The sequence below is a fragment of the Passer montanus genome, unplaced genomic scaffold, assembly GCF_014805655.1.
Source record: "Passer montanus isolate IOZ18808 unplaced genomic scaffold, ASM1480565v1 scaffold1, whole genome shotgun sequence".
Lineage (NCBI taxonomy): Eukaryota > Metazoa > Chordata > Aves > Passeriformes > Passeridae > Passer > Passer montanus.
Window position 1 is genome coordinate 23,402,709 of NW_024356504.1, and position 18,622 is coordinate 23,421,330.

The 18,622-nt window shown below is 40.9% G+C and overlaps 1 protein-coding gene across 1 annotated transcript in view; it reads right to left on the reverse strand.

Moving 5' to 3' along the window:
* LOC120502356 (von Willebrand factor D and EGF domain-containing protein-like) overlaps positions 1–18,622 on the reverse strand; it is a 164,234-nt gene that overhangs the window by 61,649 nt on the left and 83,963 nt on the right. Inside the window, exons 12-15 of the mRNA XM_039710115.1 lie at positions 10,934–11,070; positions 9,735–9,890; positions 5,298–5,402; positions 2,378–2,492 (exon numbers count right to left, since the gene is read on the reverse strand). Coding sequence (XP_039566049.1) covers positions 2,378–2,492; positions 5,298–5,402; positions 9,735–9,890; positions 10,934–11,070 — 513 coding nt within the window. The remainder of the gene's footprint in view (positions 1–2,377; positions 2,493–5,297; positions 5,403–9,734; positions 9,891–10,933; positions 11,071–18,622) is intronic.

Below are 18,622 nucleotides of genomic sequence, written 5' to 3' on the forward strand. Positions count from 1 at the left end.
TTTACATTCAGTGTTTCCTTAATGAAGATAAGCCCCCCTAATTTTACAAGGCTATTTAACAGCAGAAGATATATGCTACCTGAAAATACTTTCAATGTACATAGGTAAGGAGGGCAAGGTAGAGAAAATGATTACATTTTATAATTAGAACCAAGGAAAAGTAAGATCAGATGAGTACCCTGAGGTGACAGCAGCTCTTTTCAGGGCCAGGAATTTCATCTCCATGTCCTAAGCCTCCTCAGTCTCATGGCATCTTTCCTCTTTAGCCAGTAGTACAAATTGACAGGTATTGATATTTAAAGGAATCTTTCACAGTGTAATTTGACCATGGTTTTGTTTAACTTAAAGCACATTTCTAATACCCAGGATTAATTTCAAGCCATGCTCTAACATTATGAACTATATATGAGTTCTCATAAGGACTCCTTGCACTATGCTCATGGGAAATCATCATTAGGGGTTTTTTTGTGGTGCATATAATTTCTATCCAACTTTGCTTTCCATAGCACAGCTTAGACGATGCAATTATTTAAATATGTGTCTCCTTTATTGCTGCTGTGTTATGAGAGCTTTCTAAAATGCTTGTCCAGCAGATTGTCCTGGCATAACTGTTGAAAGCTTCCATCTATTCATTTACCTTTTATTTCCCAAACACTAAAGCCATGGAGCCCATAAAAGTTGTGCCCAAAGTAATCAATGAAATATTGATGCAGGGCATGCATTTATGGATAAACACAAAGGTGTTAACTGAATGGATGGTAAGTGGAAGTGGTAGGCACAAAATAACATAAAATCAGATGTTCCGAAAGGAGTCTGTGGAGTGTTTCTAATCCTACAGAGATCTGCTTGCCCTCCAGTAAATATATATATACACTCTCCGTACTACTGCAGAACTTTTAAAGAAGTTTTCACACTTTTGAAAAAAGTCTGACAAACCCTTTCTTCTAAATATTTTTAAATTTTGACATCATTTAAAAGTGAACCATGAGTTCACTTTCAGAGTTCCCAAATCACTTCTAGTTTTATAAATTTCAAAACAAATGCAGTTTTTTACTTTTTAAACCATGTCCTGAATTTGAAAATTGAGCTGTCTTGGTATTAGTAATGAGTCTGTCTGTGTAACACCCAGGATCAGCTCATCCCTGGGGATGCTGCTGCTCTGGCCAGCAGAATATAAGGTCAGGTTGGATGGGGCTCTGGGCAGCCTGGTCTGGTGGAACGTGTCCCTGCCCATGGCAATGGGTGGGACAAGATGATCTTTGAGGTCCATTTCAAACCCTTCAAAACTTTCTATGATTCTGTGACAGAAATGAGGCAAGGTTTGTGAGTCACAGATAATGTCCCTCATTGGATTAAATATTTTTCTGGGGAAAAACACACAGTTTTCAAGTGTACAGACTCTCTTTCAGATCTGACACACCCCTAGGCATTTTAACTACTCATCCAAGTGACATCCAAATGGATCTTTAGTTGGCCAGCTTTTGGAATGTAATAAAACCCCAAACAACTGAATCAGGCTGGTTCTCTGACTCACACACCTTTCTGTAATGTGTTTGGCTTTGCAAAGCCTAAAATGCAGAGAAACTCCTTATGGAAGCACCATGTGGATTTACATAAAAGCAGTGATATAATCTTTATATTGACCAGATCAAACAAGTAACGGAGGAGATGGGCTGTGAGGACAATGCTGCTGGAAGCACGGATTGTCTGTAAAGAGTGGGGTGAGCAATGGTTGTTGTTTACACTGGGCAGGTAGCCATGAAAAAACTATGATTTAGTCTTCATTCCCCAGGAGATGCTTCAAAAGGCAGCCTTCCCCATGACCCCTGCCTCCAGGGGCTGCAGAATGAGCCTCTGGGTTCTGTGAAGGTAATAGTGGCTGATCCCTACCACCTGGACTCCCTGCCAAGCCAAGCTCTGTTATGAGGCATTTCATAGGATTTGGCTCAGCAAAAGGAAGCAATTCTTCCAGACACCAAAAATACATGCTAGCGTTTTAAAAACAGTATTTCCCCCAAATTGCCTCCTTAAAGATTTGTACCTGCGAGATGTTGACAGAGATATTTAGGGTTCATCACCTTTAGCTGACAGACTTGGGCACTGCATGGGGCACTGGCATGTCAAATTCTAATTTTCAGGCTCTTTTTTTTCATTTATTAATCTGAGATTTATCAGGTTTCAGACAGAACAAGGTGCATAGTGCATGCAGTGGAGGCTGCATTTCTGATGTACCAAATTATTCCCACTGCAAACAGTCCATGTGCACTCACAGGATAGATTCAGGTCAGCTAAATGGAGGAATGATATATTTAATAAAATGAGTCATAAATTCCCAGATAAGTGCTTCCAAATTCTAGAAAAGAAACCCCTGTCTTACTTTCATTAACAGACCAGGTGAACTTAGAAATGCCAGGTTCACAGAGAAGACAAGGGCTTGTAGGGCTTGACTCTCCTTCACCATAGCAAAGTCCATCGATATTGCATGTATTTTCCTGCCAAAAAAAAATTAAATTAAATGGTGGGAGGTGAAGGCAATGAAAAAAAAGGAACAAGAAAGATAAGAAATTGGCAATTATTAATTTCTGAATATAAGCAGAAATTCATTTGTCTCTTGAAACAAGGAAACAGCAGCAATTTAAATGTTAGTGCTTTCTGCTTACAGTGAGGAAACTGGAAGTTTTCCAGTCCCAGCTTGGGATCCTTGTAGCTTTGAATGTTTTAGCTTGGGCAATGAGGTGTTGCTTTGTCATAGATGGATGATGGATGCAACAGAATATGACTTGTCCCATTTGCACACTTATGTGGTGTATGTGGTCACTATTCCCAGCTGTGACTGTTCATATGGGGAATATCAGGTATCCATGAAAGGTCAGCTCCACAGGACTCCCAAAACCCGAGACTAGACTATTTCCATTTGAAATATTGGAATCTTGCTCTTCATAAACATTTGCAAAAGCAAATTCTGCTATAGCAAATTCTGCTATAAAAGCAGAATAAAGAAGTGCATTAGGATTCAGGCTCCCATGAGTTTCCATTTGAAATATTGTAATCCTGCTTTTCATAAACATTTGCAAAAGCTAATATCAAAATTCTGCTATAGCAAATTCTGCTATAAAAGCAGAATAAAGAAGTGCATTAGGATTCAGGCTCCCATGAGGGAGAAGAGCTGAGCACATCCCTGGTGCCTTGGTGGGGCAGAACATCCCAAAAGCCATTTGAGAGGGGATGCTCTGTGGGCACAGCAGCCTTTGGGCTGAGCTGCTCCTCTCCCACCAGGGCCGGGAGAGGGGTTGAAGGCATTTGGGTTCTCTGAGAAGAGAACACAAGGACATAATTAACAGATGGAGTTAAAGATCTATCCTGTGCAAAGGTCCTGTGGAGGAGTCAGGCCTTGTAGCCTGTGTTGGGCAGGTGGGACTTTATCTGGCCATGCAGATTCCCATAAATACATGGAATACTTCTGGGAACAAGGGGGCTGTCCTTGCCGCAGTTGGACAGTAGGATGGACAAGCCACCAAAGGCATTTTTCCTTTCCCTTCCTTTGTTTTTCTGAGACTGGGGTCTGTCCTGTTACTGGCCCTGTGTTTTCTGTCTACTGCATTAGTCAGTAATACCACTTTAGGGTAATGGGTCAGGTAGAGAAACAAAAAGCATTCTTATAATTGGCCACAACATGATAGCACATGACAGATCTCCAGCATTAAAACCTGGATGTTAATTAGATTTTATGACATTGTTGTTTTCAAGGGTTTGATGCTCTGATTAAAAAAAAAAAAAAAAAAAAAAAAGATTTTTTTTTTCTGATGTGACACAGTGTGGTACAGAATGGGCCCCATAAAAGAACACAGAATGTGAAATGAGCTGATATAAAATGTCCCCTAATTGAAACACCTTTTCTGAAAGCAATTTAGGTGTTGTAGAGTAATGTAGAAGGGGAATAATTAGACTGTGGTCTGATGCAATTGGAAGCCTAGTTCAAATATTCCCTTGAAGCATCTTAGAACAGAAATTACTATAATCCCTAGAGAACACCATATTGAGAGACCACATACATTTCTGAGTTTCAAAAACATGAGAATAAATAAAGCCTTTGACAAATAAAGCCCTCCCCTTAACTTTAAGTGAAATGATTCCAACACAATTCTTTAAATCTAAAACTAAAGTGGTTTTGCCCTCAGTTGGGCTGTGCTGGGTTTCCCTGCCCTTATCTCTCTGAGGGCAGTGACAGAGGCACTTTGAGGCATCCAGTCAGGGTCAAACTACCACACAGGCCTATAAAATAACTTCTGTTCACTCACTTACTTTGAAAAAAAGTGAACTTTAAAAAAATTTTGGTAACTGGTATGTGCTTGCAATCAGTGCAGGTTTTAAAGCTGTATTTTCTCATTAGCATTAATGAGAACAGTGAGGCAAATGAGTTAAGATGTACCTGATTAATCTTCATTTTATAAAAAAAGCAGACTGGTGGCCTCCTATTAATTCATACTTGCCTCAGGGCAGGAAAGCAGGATCAGCGCATTCAAATATCCCACCTAATACCCTCCAAAATTTTTTTGAAGCCCCACTGCAAACCAGATAATTTGCTTAATGCAGGCCTCTGGAAAAAAGAGAAGAGAAGATCTTTTTAAGGGATGCTACACCAATAATTCCACAGGAAAACAGTGGGTTATAGTGCTCTGCAGGCAGTTTCTAACATGTTGGCAGTTTAAAACGTGGCTCTAGACTTTTGGTTACGGTTTTGAAACTGTCAGAATACTCTATGTTTGTACTTAGCAGTGTTTAATGCAAGCAGGAATGGTTTATGCTCTCTCAAGGGTGTTCTCACATGACAAAAACTGTATAACATGCATCTTTGTGTGCCTCTTGCTAAGGCAGAAAATGGGAATAGAAATGATATACCCTCACCAAACAGGCTGGGAGAGGGAAAATAGCAGAGACACTTCAGAAGTGAAGCTAAGCCTCTCAGGGCAGGCTCCTCACTCTTATTTACTCCCACTAACAGCTGCAAAGGATAAATATTGCCAGCCATGAGCTTTCCTGAGGTGTTTGTGTGAGGAAGGTCCATCATAAAGCATGCTCTATCAGGTGTTCATACCCCACGTAAATATGAAAAAGAAATAAAATATCGCAGACGCGAGGCTGTGAAAGAGAAAAGCAAAGTGTTGGGCTGTGCAGCTGATCTGTGAAATAGGTTTTCCCCTTCCAGAGCAGTCATTCCACACAGCACATCCGAGGGAGGGAGAGGGCTAAGGAAGAGATGAACGATCTGTATTAAACCTTTATGATCTTTAAATTACCTTTAATTTACAAAGTGCGGTGGGGTGGAGTTGGCAGAGCTGGCAGACCGCGTCGTACAGGGTCAGCACTCGGGAGTTGCTGTACTGCAAGCCATCGTTAGTGACCTGAATGGTACAAAAATCATCTTTAGAAGTAATAATGCTCCATATGGAGACTGTCTGCTCATTGTGGAGCACATACCACTGCCCCCTTGAGCTGGATGCGTGCCAGCAAGATAAATTAAACCACTTGTGAGTGGCTCTGCGAGCTAACAAATTGCTTAATGCTCCAAACTGGAAATTCTTCATTAATAACCGAAAGATCTTTTGGCTCAGCTGGTATTCAGCTTTCTGATTGCTATTAGGTTTTATCCTGAAGGTGGTTTTTTTTTTTTTCTTTCTGATACCCTTATGGAAGCTGTACTCAAGTATTAAATTGGGGATTTCAAGGAGTTGTGAAACACAATTAACATTTTTGGCTGGGACTCAGAACCACTTTTTTACTAATAACAAATCAGTAGAGTAAAATCCTTGGCCTAAAAAAAAAAAGAATGTGTATTATATAGGTTTGTTTGAAATTAACCTTATAAAAGATGCAAGGGATGATAATATGAGAGAGAAACAGTCTCATTTCTGTAGAGCAGTCGCCTGTCCCAGCTCATAATGGGTAATCAGAAAGCCTTAAACGTGGCCTTTATTATATAAGAATGCTTACACAATACAAAGGAGTTGAGTAAATTTATCTTTTAATTTTTCCACAGTAAAAATGAAAAGATAGCAGACAAAAGTGGATAAGTGGGAAGCTTTTGAGAGTGCTTTGTGAGACATCTTGAGTGGTGTGAACTTGAAGAGCACCCCAAAACCCTAGGGAAGGGCATGCTGTAGACACTGATGAGAACCAGCAGGAAAGCAAAGCCTTTTTGTCAGGTATTTTTCAGGTTTTGTCTTCTCACAATCAAAATAAAGCTGCTGCTTAGCAAATCTGACAGGGTTTGCTTTGGATTCATCAGGTAGCCCTGTGTTTTCTTGCTATTAAAAACCCATCCCCAGCCCTCCTCCATCTCTCCTGAGACCACAAAGCTGAAACATCCTCGGTCCCTTTGCAGGGGATATTTATAAAACTGAGGCCATAAAGTTTTTGATCAATCAATAAACTCTTCCAGCTCACAGAAAGAATAGTAAGTTAAATTGAACAAAAATAAACAGAAGTACAGAGAGCAAAAAATACTTGGCAAGTTTCATAAAAAGTAGCAATTAGCATGAATTGGTTGCAAGTTCATGGGAGATGATAGAGCAGATTCTCCCACAATGTCTCATGGGATGTTTCTGCATTTTGAGCTGAGTGTGTCTGCAAAAACCACAAGGGCAGGCACAGGCAGCATTCATGAATATTCACAATTTCAACTTTTGGAAGAGAAATTACTTCTTTGGACTAATACAAATTGGTCCAAAAATTCAGTCAAATTCATTGATCTAGTAAAATTCACTGGTTTAAGGAAAATATGAGACTAGACTATTGACATATCAGAGTGTGTTGTACTACAGGTAAAAGTGTTTTTAAAAGAAATAAAGGATTTCTCCTGCAGTTTGAGAAAAAACTGAAACAGAAAACCTCCCTGTAGACCTGCTCTTCTCTGAAATACTCTGGCAGTAAGATTTCCATTAAGAATTTATTATTCTTAATGCAATTTAAACTTAAATTCATTATTTTACCAGAGTGTCCAAAGTGGTCTCAATACTGCTGCACTAATAATGGGTGAAAAAAATGGCTAGACAGGGAAAAATACAAAAAGCTGTAAAATTGCACTAATTGTTCTGTCTGAAGTGAGAGTTGTGAGTGAGACGTAACTTCTGTAATTTGATTATTTTTTAATCTGTTTTTTTTTCTACATTCTATTATAAACATCTATTTTGGTTTCTTTTTAGAATTGGGCTGGTTTATAGCTATTTTAATTGCTTTTTCATTAGTCATCTTAGTGATGTGGAACAAACAATTTGATGAGAACTGAGCTGAGCTAAACCTTTAATTTGTTTGGACCTTAAGAGGCAAAAACCAACTTAGAGCTGGGCCTTGTTTGCTTGGGCATAGGTATGATTTGGAAAGAAGGAGCTGCTTCTGCAGAAATGCAAAGGATGATCAGGAACTCTGTTGCTTCTGTCTCAGGTTTTTCACCCATCATGAAATGATCTTGGCTATTGGCATCACTTTACATACACTTTGCATGAAAGTTTCTAAAAAATAATTTGAAAGGTGTAAAACTGTGTAGAGCTCAAATTCAGTTTTTGCCTCACTGAATTTTTTGTGATTTTTTTTTCCATTCTAGACAAATACAGCAACAGCAACTTAATGAAAAGGATGAGAGCTGCTTCCCAAATTAGATAAGTGCCTGCCAAGCTCTTTCACCTCTTTACCCAGGCATCTGCCTGGACAGCTCAAGTCATCTGCTGCCCAAGCATGGGTTTGTATTTTGATATCTCAATTAATTATGCCAAACACTCTGGTGTAGCCACATGTACTTTCTTATCTGTGTTCAGCAGCATGTCATGGGAACAATGGGCAAAATCTGAAACATGAATACAACAGGAGATTAAATGAAAGAGCACTGAGAAGAGCTCCTGCTCCCCTAGTGCTGGTAGTGAGAGAAGCTGTAGTGAATTTTTTCTGATTCCTTTGAAATTTGATTTGGGAAGGGGGAGAGATTCTGAAAATATTGAACAGTGACATTTCCAGAAAGAATTGTGTTGACTTTTGGTTCTGAAAAATCCTTTAGCTATGTTTTGAAAAGTAGATACATAGATACATAACCCAGATCATCAATAAATCTTATGAGCTGCAATAAGTCTTAAGAGGAATTTTCTGGAACAAGAATTTTTGAACACCTGTGGAATTAACTGAAAGTAATTTTTTATCTTGAAAAGCTCCATGATTTTGTTCTCTCTGCTGCCATGTAAGGCCAGCTGCCTTTGAAACTGAGCACTAGGCTCTGCCTTCCCAATTTGTTCATCTAAAGATCCACAGGAGTTCCAGACTCACGTGCAGACTGAGATGATTTAATTGAGCATTTGCTGCGTAGCCGTCAGCCTGGTTCCTCTGCAGGGTTTGAAGGAGAGGGAAAGGGCAGAAAGCTTGCAGGTGCAGAGGTTTTCTGCAGCTTTAGTGCACGGAAAGAGTTTTTGTAGCTGTTTTTGAGGGGAAAGAATGAGAAAAATTGTACAGACCTCCTCAGGGCTGAAAAAAGAAGCACTTGAACACAATCAGAATTGTAACAGACCTGTGCTGTGAGGACGATGTCCTGGAACACTGAGGAAACCTTCCTGGGCTCATACCAGGATTTTAGCTGTCCTCTTGGGCCAGGAACACCCAGGGTGTCTCCCTCTCAGATCCTTCCACCATGAGACAGCATTTTATCTCACATCTGGCAGAGTTCAGTACCTTTTTGGAGCAATTTTGGAGCCCTGAGCAGAGCACCTTCCCTCCTGGTTCAGCCCTGGTGTATGTATGACACAAGGAATGTCCAAGGTCCACCCCAGCAGCAAACAGCCAGGCTCTGCACCCTCAGAATTTTACCCTAATGTCCTAAACTCCAAAATCCTTATATTTTTAAAATGAGTGACTGACTAGAAGACTTGTCCTGCCAAACATCTTTCTGTTCCCCCCCGGCCACATGGCTGCACGTGTCCCCAGCTGGGTGCAGGCAGCTGCAGGGTGCAGGACAGGCAGGGGAGAGTTTTACGTGTTTCATTTTGCATGCTGCAATTTTCAGAGCACATCTGCAGTCTCTCTACAATGACAATATATTCTTCTCAGCTTCAGAGCCCTTAAAAAAAAAATCTCAGTTTTGTAAAAAACAGCTGATCTGCAGAAAATAACCATTCAGGCCTAGAGTGAGTCCAAGGGCAGCAGGCATGCAGGGTCAGGAAGGCACTGGTTTCCTGGTGATATTTAGAAAAATAGGTACCATTTTGTGAAAAAAAAAAGGGCTAAAACTGCAGCAGAGAACCCAGAAGAAGCAGATACTGCATGTGCCTCTTCCTGCAGCCATTCAGACCATGACTGTGACCGTGACATCCCAGCTCAAGCCTGCCCAGGAGCCAGCCCGTGCACCCAGGGAGCCAAAGCTCTCTGACACTTGCTGCCTAGTCAGGAGTTTGAGCTGGGGTTTTCAGAAATGCAATGCTAATGATTAACAATTGATTAGCATAACTGCATCAATCTCAGGTGATTACCTCTAGAAGTGGTTGTAATTTGCTCTTTTGGATTGGCTACATAGACACCTGGGTTTAGCTCATTGTTTTGGTTGGTGGGGTGTTTTTTTTCCTCTACGTGACATTAGTGCAAGTATTTCTACAGCATTTTCATTTCTGAAAGGAAGAAAACTGTGCTTTGCATTTTAATTTGCCATGACAACTGATTTTCTCTTTCTAAAACATTTCTTAGAAACATAATAAAATTCCTACTTTCACTTGCCATCTTGCGAACGGCTCATCACCAGCCACGAAGTGCACGGCCTCTGTGATGTTCAGGAGTGGGATCTGGCAGTCCACAGCCTCAGAGCTCAGGAAATCTGCTTTTGTGCTTTCTTCTTCCCTTGATATCCATTTGCCATTGAGATGCTACAGTAAAGCAGAGGGAGAGTGCAGAAAATGAAAGCTCATAAAGAGATTCCAGTGGTCAGTGTATGTTTCTATTTCTAATCAATAATATAAGGCATTCCTAGGTGCTTTATTCAAAAGGAAACATGCTGTTACTATAGCTACAGTAAAGGGGAAGCCATGCTTAGCTAGGCATGCAGGTGGTCTATTGATTTAGGAAGTGCTGTGATCTGCACTTGGGATGAGATGGGGTGATGTAATCGAGTAACTTTGTGTTTCCTGCTGGAGCTCAGCAGCCGGCTCGTGGCTCCTTGGAGGTGATGTCAGCTACTCCCCCAGATCAGCTGCACAAAACATTCCAACTTGGTAACAGCCCATGGAGCCCTAAGGGGGCTCAGCAAATCTCAGCTGTGCCTCGTGAGTGTGCCAGCATCGACTGGGAGTCAGGCTGAGTGTCTGTTCTGAGGTGGATTTATGAGTTTAATCAAACATTTCATATCTGAGGACGCTGATCCACCAAATAACTCAGTTGTAGCATTGACTGTGTATAGTCGTTTATGATAAAATTACAGTGCTTGCATAAGAGATGGGTTTGATGCTCATCAAAACCTCTGATTTGGTGTTGAAGTGTGACTAAGAAAATTCAAATAAGAGCCTGTGTAATTGTGATGAGGAAACCCTATATTCAACCACACAAAACTTAACATTTAAATGTGTTTAGGAAAACAACCAAGTGTAGTGATTCCAGATGTACAAAATGAGAAATAATATTGTGATTTCAGGCTTCAATGGACTACAGAGCAGTTGAACCAAACAGGAATCAAACAAAACTCCACAGAGATAATGAGCAAGAGCTCATAGCTGTGCATTTCCAGGGAACCAGTCCTGGAAAGTCTGAGCCTCTTGAGGTCCCCTCACTTGTAGCAAACACATTGACAGTGGGCTCGGAACCTGCTGAAGCAGTGAGGGAGGATCGCACAGATCAGAGTAAAACATTTCTATATAAACATGCCGATGTTTCACTGCATCATCCATATTTTAGGAGCCAACAGGAGGCAGCTTACGATTAGCCTGGTGACCTGGCAGTGCAGGCTGGGAGAGTCTTTGAAGCCGAGGCCAAACACCCGGATCCTGCTGCACTCCGAGGCTCGGATGTCGCAGAGGCCCCCGTTCTCCAAGGCTGTGATTTCCAAAGCTTGCTCTGCAGGGTGAGATGGACACAGAGCTTTAGAGAGCAGCACTTACACGCTGCTTGTTCTGCTTCAGCAGAGATTTTGTTGCAGTTGTTCCTGGTTGTTGTGGTTTAATACTTTTCCTTAGGGTCTTCCTTGCCTCCCTGTGGATTTCTCTTGAACAGAGAAACAGCAGTTGTCAGAAGGGGAAGCAGCAAACCTCTATTAAATATTGTCCTGTACACCCAGTGCTGCAAGATGTATTAGTGAGTGTCAGGGCTCCTGAATCAATTCCCTGAAGCTGTGGTTTCATGTTAAAAGGTCTCCAGGGCTAAAACTTCTGTTGACCTAAGTATACAGTGGTAATACATCTGCTGAGCCAGGTAAGAGGGGTAATACATCCCTGAGCCAGGCAACAGGATGGGAGCACAGCTGAGAGGGCAAGGCCTCATCCCACAGCATAGAGAGACATGGGAACAAGAGGTGGCCCATGTCACCAGGATCCCTGGATTGTTAAAAAGCAGGGGAAAAGCCAGCCCTATGTTTTTGTATTTTTATTTGTTTGTTTGTTTTTTTCCTCTAAAGTTTTGGCAGCAGTAAAAGGGTCCTTAAAGTAAAGCTTTCTTGTGAGGGTAAAATCATTAATGGTGGCACTCAGCTGTGCACTGTGTCAGCACAAAGGTCATGCACCAGCTAAGTTTCACTTAAATGCTACATTAAGGCCTTAAGTAGAGCTTAAGTGAAGTACAGCCTGTGCTGCTGACTTCCACTCATGACTGCTTTAAAAAGGTTTTATGGCTCTCAGGTAAAGTTTCATTTGGGTTCTGTTTTATTTTGGGTATTCACCTTTTAAAATTGCTCATTGCTTTCATATTGGGGTTATTTCTACAGAGGAAAAATGCAAGTCCATTGGATGTCAGAATTCACATCTTTAATTAAGAAGAATTATAATTTGGTAGATATTTGCACCAGCTCTTGGGTAGCAGAAGAGTCAGAATGGCTCCAATATTATATCTTAATAATAGCAGTTGTTTGGGATCATGCCTGAATATTTTGGTTTATGCTATTTGTAGATTTAGTGGTCAGGAGAAGCCACTATGATGACAAGTAACACAAAACAGAACATTTTCTTCTTGTCTCCTGAACAACACTTAATAGCAGGGGCATGACCAGGAGCCCTGGGAGGGACATTGCTCACCTGCAGAGTGGAGTTGTTATCCCTGCGTGGCTTCCTCTTCCCTGCCCCATCACCACTGCTCTGGCAAAGCAATATTGCCCATCAGTTTTCTCTGAGCTGTAGCTTGGCTAAAACAGAAGCTCTCCATCACCTAATATCTTAATGGTACCTTATTTCAGCTCTGATTTGAGGGGCAAAAGGCCCTGAGTGGAGTTGATAACCTTCCCTAGCACCTTGCTGTTCCTTTAGGGCTCTGCCATTTAGGCTGTATGTAATTAGGAGAAATGCTGTTTAAACACTGCCATCCCACCAGATTGCAGCCTGTAACAACAGAGCCACATGGCTCATGTTTTTCCAGAGGAAAAAAAGAAGGAAAGCAACATAAACATGAAAAAAAATGAAAATACTTTTTTTCCCCCCCTGCACTTCTGAAGTGCTTTTAGCTTTTCTTTCATTTTTTAAAGAAATTGATTTTATTGCAGCAGTATTACCAACACTGCTGGACATTTTGCAATATTTACAAGAAGAGAAATCGTTTACAGCTTATCAGCTTTCATCAGTTACTGGTGGATTCCTGTAATGTACAAAACTATTAGTCAGATGTGGTGACTGGTTTTGATAAATTGCCTTCTTCTGTGGTTAGTGCATAAAAATTAAAAAATAAAAATGCTTCATTATGTTTTTCATGAGATTTTAATAGTTAGCTCCACTAGTACTGAGGTAGCTTGGATTGCATTAATGTTTCCATTATCACTGCAGGTTTTCAGGCTTCTGTGGGTGAGGCAGAGTCGCAGAGCCTGGGAAGGAGTGGGGCCCAGGAATGTGCTCCTGCAGCCCTTCCTGCTCCCCCAAAACACTCAGCACTAAACCCCTGCACTTCCCCAAGGGTTTCCTTACATCTTTATGGCCAAGGTCAGGGCAAGGTTACCCAGCCCCAGTGCTTTGCCCAGTGACTTACAGGATCAGCTCAGCATTTTGTATTTATTTCTCTCAAACCATTCTGTACACACTTGTCAGGGTCTAACCCCAGCCAGGAACTGAATATCACACAGGCACTTCTCACTGCCCCTCCTGGCAGGATCAGGGAGACAATCAGAAGGGAGAGAATGAGAAAATGTGAGTTGACTTAAGGCCAGATTAATGGGGGGGAAAAGGAAGAAAATACATATAGTAATACATAGTAATGGTAATAATAATGATGAAATATTTAGAATATATACAAGTGATGCACAATGCAATTTCTCACCACTTGCCAAGAGATGCCCAGCCAGTACCTGAGCAGTGACCCCTGCCCAGCTTTCTCCCCAGTTTATGCACTGAGAGTGTGCCATATGGAATGGGATATCCCTTTGGTCAGGGGGGGCCAGCTGTCCTGTTGGTGTCCCCTCCCAGCTCTCTGTGCAGCCCCAGACTCCTCACTGGCAGGGCATGAGAACCTGGAAAGTCCTTTCCTTAACACCAACACTACTTGGCAACAACTACAAACATCAGTGTCTTGCCAACTATAAATCTGATGGAAAATAAAAGTAATTACATAAATTAAATAAATTAAAATAAATTTATAATTGAATAAAAATTAAATAAATTAAAATAAAACTAATTACATAAATTAATTAAGTAATTAAATAAAAGTAATGTCTCTTTAAAAAAAAATGGATATTAGAGTTCAGCCTTTGGACCTCAGTATAGGCAGTAGATAAATATTGATAAGGGTTTTTATTTTTATCCTTTTAATTTTTTTAAAATGTCACACATAATGGGTGTAGGAATTTTTGGCATTTGGTTTTAATAATGGTTTCTGTCTATCTTCCCCTCTGCCTTCTAGGGTTGTTGCATTTTAGCCAGTTCGAATCAAAAAGGGGAGAGGAAATCTCCATTCCACTGGCTTTGGAAAAGTCTCCTGGCAGCTGGGCACTCAAACACCCAGACCCTGCTCTTGCTGGGTGCAGGGATCAAGGTGTGCTTCATGGAGGGGGAGTTGGAAGTCCAGAGAGCTGCTGACATCAGAAGGGAACATTGGAGAGCCTGAAAAAACCCAGCAAAAGAGCTGCAAGGAGTTCAGCTGAAGACTGGAGGGAAGAAGGACAGGAGCAATAAAAAGAGCTGGGAAACATCACAAAGGTGAGAGTGAGGGCAAAAGTGCAGAGAAAGCAGAGGTTGTGGAGACCTGGGATGGATGTCTGATGTCTGTAGAGGAGCAAGTTAGAGAGGAGAGAAATCTGTAGGTAATCATGCAGTTCCTGGAAGGTGCTTGTAAAAACTATGATATATTCAAACATTAATAATTTATGTTTAGGGAGTGTGAATGTCAAAATACCACAAAATCCAGGGCAGAACATCCTCTTTCTTTTCTCTGTATGGCCTATAGGCCAAAAATGTGCTTTGACTTTTACTAGTAGATTAAAAACTGAAGCTCAGGGTGGCTCAGATGTGTGACAGGGTGCAGCACTTATGGAGGAGTAGTTAAGGAGCTGTGTGTTCACATCCACTGGCTCAGGCATGGGCATCCCACTGCATTTCCAGTACCCAGTCTGTACAGACAGCAAGGAAACACAAAAAAATGCATCAGCCACCTAGCAGAACATTGCATTGGGATAGTGACGAACAGCAGGAAACGTTGGGGAAAAAAAGTTTAAAATCTTGTGTTTTCATGAAATTGTGTTGAGATGAAATGGAGAGAAGGATCTGGAGGTGAAGGTGGAAATCTCAAAGACCTCCAGACAGAATAAAGGATCTGTCCTCTGTGGTTTGCAATCCTTGTCCTCATGGTACACCTCCCCTGCCTTCCCTTCCTTCTCCTCCCATTTTCAGTAGGAATTTCCAGGAAGGAACAGTAAATTCAGAGTTTCAGATGGTGTGGTTTCATTCTGTAATCATTTACATCAATCAAACCTGACAAAGAGCACAGGCTAAATAATAGACTGAACTACCCCCCATAAATACATGGCTGGATTTGCAGGTATTTTTGCAGTGCATTTTGTAAATAATATGCACAGTTGTAGAAGTAAAATGAAGACAGTTGACACAAAATCAAGAATATTGCAAATCTACACTTATTGAAGTCTTACTGACAGATAGAAATGGTTCATGTTGGATTTACCATTTGATTAGAAAACTATCCCAGCACAAATAAACTTTCTTCTGCAATGTTTGAAAACTACACATGTGGCTTTGGGCTGGAGCAGCAGACTGAAATTGAAACCAGCAAGAATTTTGTTTGAATAAATAGAAGGAAAGGAACTGCCCTGCTTTTCTTAAAGGGGATGATAAATAAGCAATCTAAGCCATGAAAAGCAAATCAAGAGCCAGATCATAAGTGCTGGGTTGGGTTAAATCTTTGCTGAAGTGAAAAAGTAAATGACCCATGATGCCCAGCTGCCCCTTCCTTGGAATCAGGCAGCTGATTGAACAATTTTCCATGCCAGAGCTTGCTGGTGTGGATGTGGACCTCCAGCTACCATAGGTATGAGGGTTCTGTATCAGAGCAAACTGATCAATTTTCTCTACAGCTTGTACAGAGCAAGTCTGAGTCTGCTTCCATCCAAATGTTTGCACAAATATTGTATTTGTTTTTGTATATAATGTTATTCTGGTAATCACAGACACAATCATTGAATGCATTATCCTGGAACTCGTGCTATCCGTGACCCAAAGCTCATTTGATAATAAAAACCATCAGCAGCCATATGCTCTTTGCCAGAATTCTGGCACATCAGTGACCTCCCTGGCTTCTAAATGAAAACTGTGTTTTTCCTGCTTCCAAACCCAGGTCTCAGAGGACCAGAGCAGCTGAAGGAGCTGGGGGTGTCTAGTCTGGAGGAAAGGAGGAGCATGGGGACCATCCCTCTACAACTCCCAGAAAGGAGGGTGTGGCCAGGTGTGGGTTGGCCTCTTCTCCCAGATAGAATTCTCAAATTGCAGCAGGGGAGATTTAGATGGGATATTATGGAAACTTTCTGTGATTAAAGGGTGGGAAAGGGTGGTCAAACACTTCCCAGGGAAGTGGTGGAGTCACCATCCTTGGGGGTATCTAAAAGCTGTGTAGATGTGGCACCTGGGGACACAGTTTAGTGCTGGGCTTGGCAGTGCTGGATTAACAGTTGCACTCACTGACCTTGGGGATTTTTTCCAACCTAAACAACTCTGTTTCCATAGTACCAAACTCTAGATCTGTGACCTTTTGCTGGCATGGAGTGAATCTGGTTTTCTGCTTTGAGGGTCTCTGGTATCCAGTATGGATTGCAGAAACGAGCCCTGAGAGAGCGTGGGGAAAAAACATTTTGCAAGAGCTCCGTGCCTGTGAGAAATGGCCTGGCTCAATTTCACACTGAAAGCATCCATGTGCTGCAACAATATGGTAGATTATTTTTTGCTTTGGAAAACTCACTGTGACATTTTAGGTTTATTTAATCCTTCTATTTTTAAAAGGCTTGCTAGCAAAGTACTTCAGCAGTAGAAAAGAAGAGGATTGTGCTGTTGAATATAGAATATTTTTTCTTTTCCAGATGGCCTGGAGAGGTGACCTCGTGTAAGGCTCTGGTTGTGCATTCATGGTGCTCACTGGCATGCCAAAGCAGGTCTCAGTTTTTGTCCCTCAATGGCATGTTAGGGAAGAACCCTTGGCAGCTTCTTGAGGCTTCCTGAGAGTGAGTGCAGTGATGCCACAAAAAGAGTTTGGGTCATCGTGGTGTCATCTTGGTCCTTATGCCCACTCTAGTGCCCAATTAGTTGGTTTTAGTAATTTTCCCATGTTTAAAGTTACTGAGTTGGATTAAATCTGGTTATTACACTTGGGGTTTTGTTCACAATTGGTTGAATGTTCTGTATCTGGTGGATTGTGAGCTCTTTACACAACATAAAATATTATGTAAAGGCCTTAAAGGTTTGCTCTGAATTTTTGGTTTTGGCCAATTTAAATCAGACCTTTGAAAGGTTTGCAAGTTTTAATTCTAGTTTATAAACTGTTGTGAATTTGTTATTTACCTTGTATGTGCATTGTATTTGGAGTATTTGGAGAAGGAGGTTGTTTTTTCAGGGCTTTTTGTTTTCTTTTGGATTTAACAAGATTTAATGTTGAAATTTCCTGTGGTACCTGTAAACAGCCTGGTGTAAAGAAGTTATAGATGTGCTTCTGGGGTGTCTGGCTTTGGTCAGTTTGAATGAGATCTGTAATTTTTTTAACTTTTCTAGCAATTTAATTCTGTGTTCTTTGGAAAATGTTATTTTTTTTTAACTACAAGTTTCACTGGACTGTTTTCACTGTTTTCATTTTGCATTAAAGCAAATAAACTAATCTGCAGAAAAGACTGATCTCCCTGACCTGGTTTGCAGGGAATTGTTTGGACCACTGAGCATGCAACCTTCCATGTCCCTTATCACCAAGATCTGATATCCTTTTAAAATTCGTTTTCTATTGACTTTGTAACGATAAAGCTAATAGTCCTCTCCCTGCTCAGCCAGTCTGTGTCTCAAATGGAAAGAACTGGGACTTAAAACAGTAGATTAAAGCTGGTATTGATGTTTGCCTTTTCAGATGCTTGTTTATTGCATCTGCACCAGCAAAATCTAAAGTAAAACTGCTGTGAAAAGAAGAAAGGCTTCAAAACTAGCAAGAAGTCCCCAGTCCCTGAGAATTGCCCACAAAGATGTTTGATGGGATTGAGAAAAATGTTTCTCTGAGCAGAGTATGTGGGAGTCAGTGAAGATGCATCTGTGGTAGTTAAAGTTTGTGCTTTTCTTCTCTTTTGATTCTAAACTGTTTTTCTTTTGTAAATTTTGCAGTTTTTACTAAAACTCTTGTGGTTGGGGGTGTTTATTCCTCTAAAAGAACAAGAGTGCTATTTTCAAAAGGTGACAAGTCCTAGGTTCAAAAATTGATATTTTGAAAAGTAATCTCAGAGTTTGATGTTTAATCATGATACCTTTTCAAATTGTGTCTGCTAACACTGGCTCTGTCTTTAGCCTGAGAAGAATGTATTTGTGTAAATTTTTACGGCCCAGGCCTGAAGACACTATAGAATAATTTTCTTCATACAGGATGCTCCAAGTCCCATCTAACCTGGCCCTGAACCCTTCTAGGGTTGGGAGATCCACAGTTTTTCTGGGCATCCTGTGCCAGGGCCTCAATGATCCTCTATGCAGATGGCAGGGAGAAGGAAAATGGTTTTTGCAAATAAACACTTAAAAGATATTTTCCCCAGTTTTCTTTCAGTACCAAATCATAAATTGTTTGAACTAGGAAAGAGCTGACTAACTGAACACAATGTAATCTTAAATTGCATAATATGTATCTTCATACTTGTTCTTTATCTACTTTCCAATATTGGTAAGCTGAGAGAAAAAAAATTCATAGTAAGTGGAGATAACAGGTCTCAAAAGAAAAGTTTTCATTTTCAAGCTTTATA